At 31.4% G+C, this 12,999-nt stretch overlaps 1 protein-coding gene across 1 annotated transcript; it reads left to right on the top strand.

Annotated features, from left to right (window-relative positions):
* The first annotated feature begins 728 nt into the window (after positions 1-728).
* On the top strand, positions 729-3,845 carry LOC130445848 (uncharacterized). The gene is made up of 3 exons (XM_056781734.1): positions 729-831; positions 1,167-1,781; positions 1,876-3,845. The coding sequence occupies exons 1-3, from the start codon at positions 729-731 to the stop codon at positions 3,843-3,845; spliced, it is 2,688 nt and encodes an 895-aa protein (XP_056637712.1).
* The last annotated feature ends 9,154 nt before the right edge of the window (positions 3,846-12,999 follow it).

Below are 12,999 nucleotides of genomic sequence, written 5' to 3'. Positions count from 1 at the left end.
ATTCCTAGTGTACTCTATTATATTTAAAATATTTTCTGTTTCAGAATGAAAAAATGTATTATTAGACATATTATATTTAACGTGATTATATTGTATACTTAACTTATTATATTCTACGAGTAGTGGACTTAAATTATAAAAATGGAAAAAAGTATGACTGGATTTCTGCAGCTTGGTATATCCAAGATTTATGGGAAGTATTCCCAAATTATGAGTAACATCTTTTATATTGACTGTTGCGTCTCCGGCGGTGACGAACCTAAAATAAATTTATAAGGAGTCTTTTTAGGACGTTTTATGTTTGAAAGATGAATATTTTCTGAAGTATTTTTGTACCTAGTAGCGATTTTAGCTGTTTTTAGTCGGGTATTTTTGCTTTTGATTTCTTCAGTTTTATATTTATTTTTGGTTTTACCTTGTGCCTGTTTATTACGTACATACACTTTAGTGGGTATTGTATCTGATAATTATACTTCTATTGTACACGTCCCCCTAGAACACCCTGTAGTAATACTCCTAATCACTTATCACGCGCAAGTTTGAAGAAAATGATTCACCCTCTCGTCGATCCTGCCTGGCTCGTTTCGTTCGTGTGTCATTATACTTCTTGCGCTTATTTCGTGCAGGTAAACAACGCAAAAAACGAATATCGTGTTCTTATCAGTAGCGAAAAATTTATTCCAACGGTGTTTTCAGTTTTAAAAGGGATTGTGCATAGAATTAAAAGAATGCCGAAAGGAAAAAAAGCCGAGAAAAGAAAACAGAAAGTGATTTCCGGTATTCGAAGGAAAATGAAGAGACTGGAGGAAAAACTAAGGGAATATGATTCAAGTAAGTTCACAGTTATTACAAATACAAGTATGTTTTATAAAAGCAGCGAAAGAGACACCATATATTAATCGTATGATTAATATATTCGGCATGGGTTAGTCTACCTTGTAGACACATGAAAAAAAAAAGCCACGATAACCCAGCATAGTTTTTGACTTATGCACGCCGAGTCTCGCATCAGCAACGGTCAGCGTGACGTGGCAACATATGATTCTGTACGTTGGTACTTCCAATACGTTACAAGAATATTAAACAAAATGGTGCCTAATATATTATTATGGTGCCCAAAATTCTAAAATAACCAGATATCCGCTTATTTTACAGTCTTTTTTAAGACACAGGCCTTCTTCAACAGGTTCAGAATCTGAATCCTCTTCATACGCAGATAGCAACTCCTCTAGCTCCGGCACTACTTCGGATAAAAGCGCTAGAATGGGAGAAATTAAAACCATTCTTGGGGAGGATCCGACTGAGGAAAAAAATTTATGGACCGGAAATATCCTCAGAGTTGGCCAACCGCTGGAAAAGCTATCTCCAGAATGGCATAGACAAGGAAACAAAAGCTAAACTTTTTGAAAACAGCCTTGTACCGAGCAACTGCTCCTTGTTGGAAGCCCCAAAAAATAACCCTGAAGTCCAGACTGTCATTTCTGCTTCAGAAAATAAAAAGGATAGTTTCTTAGCAGAATTACAAAATCAGTTGGGAAAAAGCATTTCCGTGCTTGGTACTGCCCTTTCAAGAATGCTGGAAGCAAAACATAGTACCAAAGACCCCGATCCAAATATTACCAATATGGTGGAAGCGGGAAAAATGCTCTGCGCGGTTCACCACGCCATTACCAACCACAGAAAATTTTTACTGTACCATAATTTTAATCAAAAGGTGCAGAAAGTGGCATCTATGCAATTAAGAGACTCCACTCTTTTTGGGGAAGACTTTGGCGAAAAATGTAAGTCCGCCAAAAATATAGAGACTGCAGCAAAGGAACTAAAGCCCCAGACTTCAAAAAACCTGAAGACCTACGCCTCCAAAGATCGAGGAAGACACAACAAAACAGAGAAGGGAGGAGAGCAGTCAAATCCAGCAAAGCCATGACCTTCAAGCGCCGGAACGAGAGAGAGGCTCCGAAAAATCGGAGACAGGAGCACAGCTCCTACAGACGTCGTCAGATATAGAGGTAACCTCTAACACAAAACTGGCTGGACAAATAAGGCTTTTCTTCGAGGAATGGGAGAAAATAACAACCAACGGTAAAATTCTAGGTTGGGTTAAAGGTTACAGAATACCTTTTAATGCAACTCCTGTTCAAAAGAGGCCTCAAAAACCCCCAAATTTAAGTGGGAAACTAGAAAAGTCTTATTCAGACAGCATTACCAAACTTATTGATATGGGAGCCGTCAAAGAAGTGACTAAATGTAATGGGCAATTCTTATCTAGTTATTTTTTAAGAAAGAAACCCGACGGCAACGACAGGTTTATACTTAACCTTAAAAAACTAAATACATTTATAACACCGCCCCATTTCAAACTGAAAGACGCATACTTCTCGATACCCGTAGCCACTGAACAGAGAAAGTATCTTAGATTTCAATTCAAAAACAAAATTCTAGAGTTCCAGTGTCTTCCTTTTGGCCTTGGCACTGCTCCTTACGCATTTACCAAAATTTTAAAACCAGCTATTGAACATTTAAGGGCGAAAGGTCTGTCCTCTGTAATTTACTTAGATGACACATTGCTCATTGGGAAAAGTAAAACAGAATGCCGGGATAATATAAATCAGACATGTAGTCTTCTTCAAAGGCTTGGTTTTGTAGTAAATAAAGAAAAAAGTTGTCTCTCTCCTAAAAGAGAAATAAAATTCCTAGGATTTATTTTTAACACACAAAAAATGACAATGCGTCCAACTACAGATAAAAAATCAAAAATTACTGCTATGGTAAAAGCAATCTTAAAAAAGCGAAAAATAAAAATTAGAGATTTTTCCAAATTTGTGGGTCACTTGGTTTCAATTTGTCCAGCCACGCAGTACGGGTGGCTTCACACAAAACAATTCGAGAGGGAAAAATATTTAGCTCTGAAAGTCAGTGGTGGAGATTATGATAAAATTAGGAAAATATCTCCCAAACTGAAAAGTGAATTTTTGTGGTGGTTAAATAATATAAAAGGTTGCGAAAATAGCATTGCAATTCCGAAGTACACACATACGTTGTTTACAGACGCGTCCAATTCAGGATGGGGGGCTTTTTACAATGGTCAAAATGCAAATGGTTTCTGGGATTCATTTGAAAAACAGAGGCACATTAATTACTTAGAATTAAAAGCGACATTTTTTGGTCTCAAGACTTTTCTCAAAGATTTACGAAACAGTCACATATTGCTTCGCATAGACAATACGACGGCGGTGTCCTACATAAACCGAATGGGGGGCGTTAAGTATAAGTATCTAAATGATTTAACTAAGGACATATGGCAGTGGTGTGAGGAAAGAAATATCAAAATATTTGCTTCATATATTAACTCAGAGAGCAATGTTTTGGCAGATAAAGCTTCGAGATCCAAAGAAATAGATACAGAATACTCATTGAATGTCGAAGCCTACAAACAAATTGTTGAAAAATTGGGTTGCCCAGAAATAGACTTATTTGCTAGCTATCTTAATAAAAAGTGCAAAAAATTTGTTTCTTGGCACCCTGACCCGGAAAGCCAAAATGTTGATGCATTTACACTCTCTTGGGAGAATATTAAAGGATATATTTTTCCCCCGTTCGCCTTATTACCGAAAGTTCTAAGTAAAATAGAGGCCGATAGAGCAGAATGCATAGTAGTTTTCCCTATATGGAAATTATGGAAATCCCAACCATGGTTTCCAAAACTAGAAAGTCTCATGAGTTCCACACTAATTAGATTACACCCAAGTCCTAATTTGCTTTTATCCCCTTTCAGAAAGCCTCACCCACTGTGGCCCCGACTTACCCTGGGAGCCGCGATTTTATCAGGGAAGCCTTCAATATGAAAAATATATCAGGAAACGCCGCAGACCTGATGCTTAAATCTCTTAGTGAGAATACAATCAAGCAGTATAATACAACATATTCAAAATGGTGGGAATTTTTCGAAGGGAATAAGCAAAAAATTTTTCAACCTACTGTTCACAATATTCTTGAGTTTTTAAGTCAACAATTTCAAAATGGCTCAAGCTATTCGAGCATCAACACTCACAAGTCTGCACTAAATCTTATCTCAGAAGCAGGGAAATCAGACACTGTGGAACGGTTTATGAAAGGGGTTTTTAAAACTCGCCCAAGCTTTCCAAGATACGACTTGGGACCCATCTCCGGTACTAATTATGTTAGAAAAACTTTACCCATTGCATACTCTTGATATGAGCCAACTTTCAGTAAAGCTAGCTGTACTGTTAGCCTTGACCACAGCCCAAAGGGTGCAGACCTTCTCTAAAATAAAAATAAGTAATATTGTGAGCTCGGATATAGGAATACAAATAAAAATAACAGATATTGTGAAAACCTCGAGGCCGAAAAAACCTCAACCACTCTTAAAGTTTTCCTTCTTCAAGGATAATCCAGCGCTTTGCGTTTGCTCTACCATTCTACACTATATCGAACGAACAAAAAGTATCAGGGGTAGCGAAGACTACCTTATTTTAACTGCCAAACGACCATATCATTGTGCTACGACTCAAACTCTCAATCGCTGGATCAAAAATGGATTAAAAATGGGGGGAGTTGATACTAAAAAATTTAAAGGGCACAGTACCAGACACGCTGCTTCTTCGGCTGCCCTCAGATCTGGGGTAAATATCGAGAGCATAAGAAGTGCAGCTGGGTGGTCTGAAAAGTCAGATACTTTTTGTAAATTCTATAACATGCCTTTGGTAGGCACAGAAACGTTTTCTAATTATATTGAAAACTTAATAAAAAACAAATGAAAAAGTTTTTGTTCGGTTTTGCATTCTATGACAAAAATATATAATGTTTTGTTCATTCATGCAAGTATGTTATGTTAGTTCATAGTATTAATAATACTAAAAACGAAAAGGGTTTATAATTAATTTTAGACTTAAAATTTTTGGGATGTACTTTTTTGTTACACAAATGTTACTTTTCTGGGAAATAAAAATGAATAGAACTGTAATAAGACTATTTTTATTCTGGTCAAGATCGCCTCTACAATCTTCCTAAACATCTACAGGGTGTTCTAGGAGGACGTGTACAATAGAAGTATAATTAAGGATTAAACGACTTACCTTAAGGATGTTCAATCCTAATTATACGATATTGGACACGTCCTCCTAGAACAAACCCACCCAGGTAGCAAGTGACTTGGGTTGTCAATACGAAAGGTAATAGTACACCCGCCCCAGAGGCGATCTTAGTACAGAGGCGAAGTATAATGACACACGAACGAAACGAGCCAGGCAGGATCGACGGGAGGGTGAATCATTTTCTTTAAACTTGCGCGTGATAAGTGATTAGGAGTATTACTACAGGGTGTTCTAGGAGGACGTGTCCAATATCGTATAATTAGGATTGAACATCCTTAAGGTAAGTCGTTTAATCCTTAATTCTTCACGGCTTTTATTTGCTTTAGAGATTACTTTTGATTTATTTTCCTGTAATTTTTTATTTAAATTCGAGTATAAAATTTTCATTTTATCTTTATGATTTTGTATATAATTATTAACTACTTGTTGATCAATTTCTATATCGAAAGGTGTGTTACTGTTTATGTGTCCGGTAATTATTTCGTTTGGTTTCAATTTTGTTGCAGAATGAACGCTATTATTATAGGCTAATAATGCGTAAAGTATTTTATTTTCAATAGTCTCATTTTTAAAATCTTTTTGATTATTCAAAAGTCTGACGTGTTCAATAATCGTAGAGTGGAATCTTTCAGCAATTCCATTCGATTCTGGATGTTGAGAGCTTATGAAATGAATTTTAATTTTATGCGTTTCTAATAGTTCTTTTACAACAGAATTTTTTAACTCAGTTCCATTGTCCGAAATTATGTGTTCTGGTATACAGTGGTGTGTAAAATATTTAATTAGACTATGAGCTACCTCTATTCCTTGTCTAGATTTTAATTCATACATTTGACCATATTTGGAAAATGAATCTATTATCGTAAGAAATTTACTATTTTCTAAGGTTATCGTGTCTAAATGCAAAATTTGAAAAGGTTTAGTAGCTATGGGGGTAACATTTAAAAATGGTTTTATTGGTTTTCTATCATATTTGCTTAACTGGCAAACTTCCCATTTGTTTATATAAGTTTGTATAGATGCTCTTTGATTTGGCCAGTAATACAAAGTTTTTAATTGATTTTCAGTTTCATCTAGTCCTCTATGATTAGTCTTACCTTCGTGGTAATTTTGAATCACTTCTTTAATTTCATTTAAAGGAACATCTATTAATTTTTTATTACATTTAACAAAGTCAATTTGAGAATCTTGAAAGTGATTTTGTAGAACGACACGGAATTTTTCATAAATTGGGTCTTCGAAATAAATAAAATATTTAGTTTTTGGTACTATGTATTCTTTCACGAAATTAATGACATCTTGCTCAAAATTGCTCCGAAATTGGTATACCAATTACAGGATTTTCCTCATTTGTATGAACAGTTATATCTTCGTCGTCATTCTCATTATTATTACTTTCGTTATCTGTTTCAACTATTAGCGATACATTATCGTCGGGAGTTGATGAGAGTTTTTTATTAAATTTGTCCATATAAACTAGTAATTTTTTAGGACATTGAGGTTCTTGTAATTCAGTTTCATTGATATTTATTTGAATTCGGGATAAACAATCGCTATTGGTATTTAAAGCACCCTTTTTGTATACAATATCATAATCATATTCCTCAAGTTTCAAGCGCCATCTAACAAGTTTTGAACTTGGATCTTTAAGTGAGAATAACCACTGGAGTGGTTTATGATCGGTAACTATTGTAAATTTTCTGCCAAAAAGATAGGGTCGGAAGTATTTGGTTGCCCAAACTATGGCAAGAAGTTCTTTCTCGATTACAGAATAGTTGCATTCTGAATCATTTAGGGTTCTGCTGGCGTAAGCCACAGGTAAATCAGAGCCTATTTTGACTTGACTTAAAACAGCACCTAAAGCATAATTGCTGGCATCTGTGGTAAGGTTAAAGGGTTTTGTAAAATCTGGATATTGAAGTATTGGTTCATTCATCAACAGATTTTTACACATTTCAAAGCATTCGACGTAATCTGAATCGTTTACATTAATAATTGCATCTTTTTTCAGTCTAATAGTTAATGGTTTAGTTAATTTTGAAAAATCTTTTATAAATTTTCGGTAATATCCTAGGAGTCCAAGGAAACCTTTTAATTGTTTTGAATTTTTTGGTATTGGAAATTTTTGAATTGCTAAAATTTTATCTGGGTTCAGTTTTACACCTTCTGGCGTGACAAATGTCCCAGATATTCTACTTCTTTTCGCAAGAATTCGCATTTATCAATTTGTAATTTAAAATTAGATTCTCTTAATCTATTGAATACTTCTTTTAAATTTGTGATGTGTTCTTGTAAACTGGTACTGAACACAATTATATCATCAAGGTACACCAAACATTTTTCGTTCTGTATACCCATTAGGATATTGTCCATGACCCTTTGAAAGGTTGCAGGCGCTCCTTTCAGACCCATAGGCATGCGCACATATTCATAGTGCCCATTTTCTACATTAAAGGCTGTTTTTGGAATATCCTCCTCAGCCATTTCGATCTGATGGAAACCACAAGCGAGATCTAATGTTGTAAAATATTGACAACGTCCAAGCTTATCTAGTAACGTTGTAATATCTGGCAATGGATATCGATCTCCAATTGTGATATCATTCAGTTTTCGATAGTCAACAACGAGTCGAAACTTCGGCTTTTGAGAAGCATCTAGCTTCTTTGGGACTATCCAAATGTTGCTAGACCATGGAGAATTGGATGGTCTAATAATATTATTACTTAACATTTTTCGTATTTGATTTTGAATTTCCGTTCGGTGAATCTCAGGATACCTGTATGATTTTGAATAAATAGGTATTTCATTAGAAGTTTTAATGTGATGTTTTATTTTACTTGTGAAGGTGAGCTGATTTCCTTCAACATGAAAAATATCACTATACTCTTGAATTAATTTTAATACAGATTGTTTCTCTTCGGAATTCATGTGTTCAGTTCTAACTTTCGAAACATCAAATTTAACATTTTCACAATAAATTTCATTAAAATTTGGGTTGAGGGTTTGTTCGTATTCATCGAATGTCTCAACACTAATAGAAGGGCTTAAATCTACTCTAAAGTTGGATTCTGAAGGATTTAAAATTGTACATAAATCTATATTATTTTCAACTTTTGTTAAACATTCAGGGATTTCTAATTTCCCAATTCGTGTATATGGTATAATTACATTACCATTTTTTACATTTTCAATATTTAATTTAATTACTTGTTCATAACGTGGAGGCACTACTATACAATTCGTGGATCCAGTTTTAATGTCAAAGTAATTCAATTTAATTTGACTATAAGGAGTCATAAGCAAATTATTATTTAAATCGATAATTGCATTAAGTATTTTTAAATTATCCAATCCTAACATACAATCAAAATGATCGTGAAATTTGAAAACGCAATATTCTAAATTGAGCGGTTTCCTATAATTAAACATTTTAGGGATTGGAATGAGTGTGCAGAAATTTTGTTTACTGCTACCAAAGGCAGGTTTTACATGGAAGGGTTTTTTGACAGATTTTTTGAAATATTTCTCAGCAACTGCTGGTGTCACAAAGGATCTTGTGCTACCAGTATCAATTAAATCCTTAAGATTTTGTTCTGGAAAAATTATATAGGGTAACACGCTTTCTGAATTATTTAAGTTTAACAATTCGATAATGTTTGGTTTGGTTCCGAGGCTGGTGTCTCTAAAAAATTATCGGATTCATCATTAGTCTATATTATGGAGTTCTTCCGAGATAAAATTTCTAGGTTGATTCGGATTGTGTTGGAACCTATTTTGATAATTTTGAGGGGGTCTAGATATATTTCTTGTAGACATACTCATTGGAGTTGGATTTGGAAATCTTTGGTTCTGATTGGGTTTAAAGACGTTTTGACCATTATTAGAAAAGTTTGTATTATTCTTATTAGAAGGAGTGTAAGAAGTTGATGGACGATTAAATGTTCACTAACATTAGAATGTGTCGTGAGATAAGAAATTTGAAGATTTAATAAATGTTGAATTCTATTATAAAATTCGAAAGGCGTATCATTACCTTGTCTCATTTCTGAAAGTTCTATATTTAAAGTGTAAATATCTCTTTTGTCAGCGTAAGTATTAAGAAGGAAACACCAAAGTGGACTAAATTTAATAATATCTTCCGAGCTTTCGAATACTTAAGTATTCAGCTCATAATATAACTGGCAACTTATCCTTATCTCACCTATCAAAATTCAACGTCAGTCATAATCTAACCTAACCAATTAAAAGTTAATTAAAATTCCTATAGTAGCCAGAATCAATATTTCTATCAACGTCAATTTGAATATTGAATTTTGAATCCTATGAATTTAAAATGTTCTACAAAAATTAATACAATTCAAAACCACCTAACCACCTTAATTAATTATTGTAGTGAAATTTTATTATTATACATATTTCTTATATATATATATATATATATATATATATATATATATATATATAAATCTTTTTAATATAGATTTAATGTGTAATATTGTAATATTTTTAATTTCTAATGCATTTCGATATGTTGTTTATGTTTCTAAATGTTCTTGATTTTAGGTCTCTTCTGTTAAAATTAGTTTTTTTTTAATAATTTTTGAAAGATACAACGTGACGTTTCGACTTCTATTTAAGTCTCTATAATATAAAGACTAAAAAACTAATTTTATAACAGAAGAGACCTAAAATCATGAACATTTAGAAGCAATAATCTGTTTAAAATTAGTTTATTTTTAAAAAAATTTTAAGAAATTGATGAAAAAAATATATTTTGTTCCTGATTTTAGGTCTCTTCTGTTTCAAAATGAAATGTTTTTATTAATTTTTAAAAGATAGATCAAAATTGTCGTTTCGACTAATTTTAAGGCTTTATCAATTTATTTCTATCTTTTCAAAATTAATGAAAAAAAACTAATTTTGAAACAGAAGAGACATAAAATACTAGTTACAATTCCAATAGACTAAAGTTTGTAAGTTTATTATTACAATAAACAACTAAGCGATCAAGTCGACAGTCTAAACTGGCGTAGGTAACAGCTCCCCCTTTAGAAGGAAAGTTCTCCTGGAAGCTGGATTCCATCTTCTGAAGAATTGCTTCTTCTTTGGTATCCAAATATTGGTTGCTACTATCATTGTATAAATAGTCCAAATACTTGGAATGTGAATATTATTTTCCGCGAATACTGTTGTTAATAAGTGGTTTTGAATATCTTTGATTTTTAAATTTAATCTTGAATGGTGAAACTTGTAGGTAATTAAATTTCAATTCGTTTACCACAAAAGTCTGTAAGAATGTCTTCGGCTAAAATATTAACTCCTGGTTTCTGAACTTTATTTTACATGCTGAATTTTCTATTAAATAAATTCCTCTGAGGGTTTTTACTTCAGTTTCTTGTAGAAGTTTTACAATTAATTTTTCTTCTAATGGAAATATTGCCAAAAGTTCTTTGATTTCTGGAATAATTTCAATATGATTTTTGCTTATTTTAATTTTAGTATATAGACAATTGGATGAATTTCCATTTAACAAAATATTTTCTTCGCAACCATAATTATTGTTGTCTTGTCAGGTCAATGAAAAATGTTGCCGTGAGTGCAAATCCCATTTAGAGGTTTTGTCAAGTTGTTTGATTTTAATAAATATTTCGCGTCAGATATTAAAGTTACGCATTCCTATTCAACTTCTATAGCAATGAATAACATATAAATAAATAAAATAAGTATAATAATTAATAGATATCGACAAAAATATTTTATTTGATTATTTTCTACTTTACAAACTACGGATTGTTTCGGAATCTCAAATATTATTATATTTCACTTCGAATGGCAATTCGGCTTGATAGAAGAAATGCACTTTTTGTAGTTCCTTAAATAGGTTGCGATATTTTATGATACTGGGATGTAGAGTTTTAAGTTTGCAAAAGAAATTTTCTACTGTCGTCATGATATTTAGAATAACATTGAATGTAATTAAGAGTTCATGGAAAATTTCTTGTAAATAAACAATGTTCTCAGCGTTTGCTTGAAAATCTAAAATATATCTTATCACAATTATCTTCGTTTTAAGAATCTTTTCATTATACTTTATGTCGTGAATTGTTTTATTAAAATTATTAATCATTTGGTTGCTAACAAAATATTGCATTTTTATTTGATTTTGTAAGTTTTCTTGATTTTCTTTTAAATGTTTCAAAATTGAATTTATTCTTACTTCATCATCAACAAAAGTATGACTGAATTTCTGTAATTTGGCAAATCCAAGATGTATAGGAAGTATTCAAATCAGGGTTGAAGGTTTGTTTGTTTGAATCAATCGAATGTCTCAACGTTATTAGAAGGGTTTAAATCTACTTTAAAATTAGATTCTGTTGGATTTGAAATTGTACAAAAGGCATTATTATTTTCTACGTTAGTTAAGCATTTTGTAAGTAAGTATGATGACATGACTATTTTCTATATTTTCATTAATTAATTCAATTACTTGCTCGCAACGAGGAGGCTCTTCTATACAATTCTTTGATGGATCCTGTTTTAATATCAAAGTACTTTAATTGAATGCGAGTCATTAACATATTTTCGTTTATAATCGCATTAAGTTTTTTTAAATTAACAATAACAATAGGAATGACAGTGCAATAGTTTGTGGGAGCCGAAACGTTGAGATATGTTTATGCTTCTAAATGTTCTTGATTTTAGGTCTCTTCTGTTTCAAAATTATTTTTTTTTATAATTTTTGGATGAAAGATCAAAATTGATTCAACTTTTATTTAAGTTATTACATTACATCATGAACATCAAAATAAGAATAAAAACAAAAGAGAAATTTGTTCTAATTAGAAAAATTGATTTTTTCTGTCCTTACATCTCAAATATATGTATCAGTACATAACAATTCAAATTATTTGTAGTTTTATGAGAATTTACAAAATAGAAAACAAATTTTACTTAAATTATTTAGATTTTTATTATTTATAGCTTTTTCGTTTTTATGAATTTGAACCATTTCTAAAAATTCTCTTTTTGTTTATTAGATACCGTTCCAAGAAGTTTTCAAATATTATAATTGAATTTATGTTTTTTTTATATTTCATGGTTCGTTAATGCAGTTCTATTTTTTTTATCGTATTGATGACCTCTTGGTCTATTTTCTACTGAGATATCAGCCCTACAAGGCATTTGATATATAATATTACTTCTTTTGTTTTTTGGTGTTTTAATTTTTTTTGTATTATGTCCTTTATGACTTATTCTAATATCATATTTATTGAAATAATTTGATAATTGTTGGGGAAGGCCTTGTACATATGGTAAGGAAAAATGTTTTATGTTTTGGTGTTTCGTTTCTGTTTTAAAGAAAAGTCGAAAAGTCGTCAAATTTTATTTATCTATCTTTTAAAAATTATTAGACCTATAACCAAAAGCATTATATATATATATATATATATATATATATATATATATATATATATATATATATATATATATATATGTATATATATATATATATATATATATATATATATATATGTAAATTTGTTTAATTTCTTAGACCTTTTGATATGTTTATGGTTCTAAATGTTCTTGATTTTAGGTCTCTTTTGTTTCAAAAAATCAATTTTTTATCAATCTTAAAATTTATTAAAAAAAACTAATTTTAAAACAGAAGAAACCTAAAATCAAGAACATTTAGAAGCATTAGTATATCAAAAGGTCTAAGAAATAAGAAATTAAAAAAGTTTATATATAAAGGAAAAGCCCGTTCCAATATTCAGGGGTGGCAGTAGTGGCATCTAGGAAATACTTTTTTAACATGAATATTTTTAACATAAAAATTATAAAAAGGTAAAAACTAGCTCCACCAGTTAGTTTTTACCTTAGC

Source organism: Diorhabda sublineata, chromosome 6 (genome assembly GCF_026230105.1).
Source record: "Diorhabda sublineata isolate icDioSubl1.1 chromosome 6, icDioSubl1.1, whole genome shotgun sequence".
Taxonomy (NCBI): domain Eukaryota; kingdom Metazoa; phylum Arthropoda; class Insecta; order Coleoptera; family Chrysomelidae; genus Diorhabda; species Diorhabda sublineata.
The sequence above is the reverse complement of the archived record's forward strand: the minus strand, read 5'-3'. Positions and strand labels throughout refer to the sequence as shown.

Excerpts from the sequence above, each read along its gene's own strand:
- LOC130445848 (XM_056781734.1), top strand. The coding sequence starts at position 729 with ATGCCGAAAGGAAAAAAAGCCGAGAAAAGAAAACAGAAAGTGATTTCC. Across the intron at positions 832-1,166 it reads ACTAAGGGAATATGATTCAA|ACACAGGCCTTCTTCAACAG; the intron begins GTAAGTTCACAG and ends GTCTTTTTTAAG. Across the intron at positions 1,782-1,875 it reads GGAAGACTTTGGCGAAAAAT|ACACAACAAAACAGAGAAGG; the intron begins GTAAGTCCGCCA and ends AGATCGAGGAAG.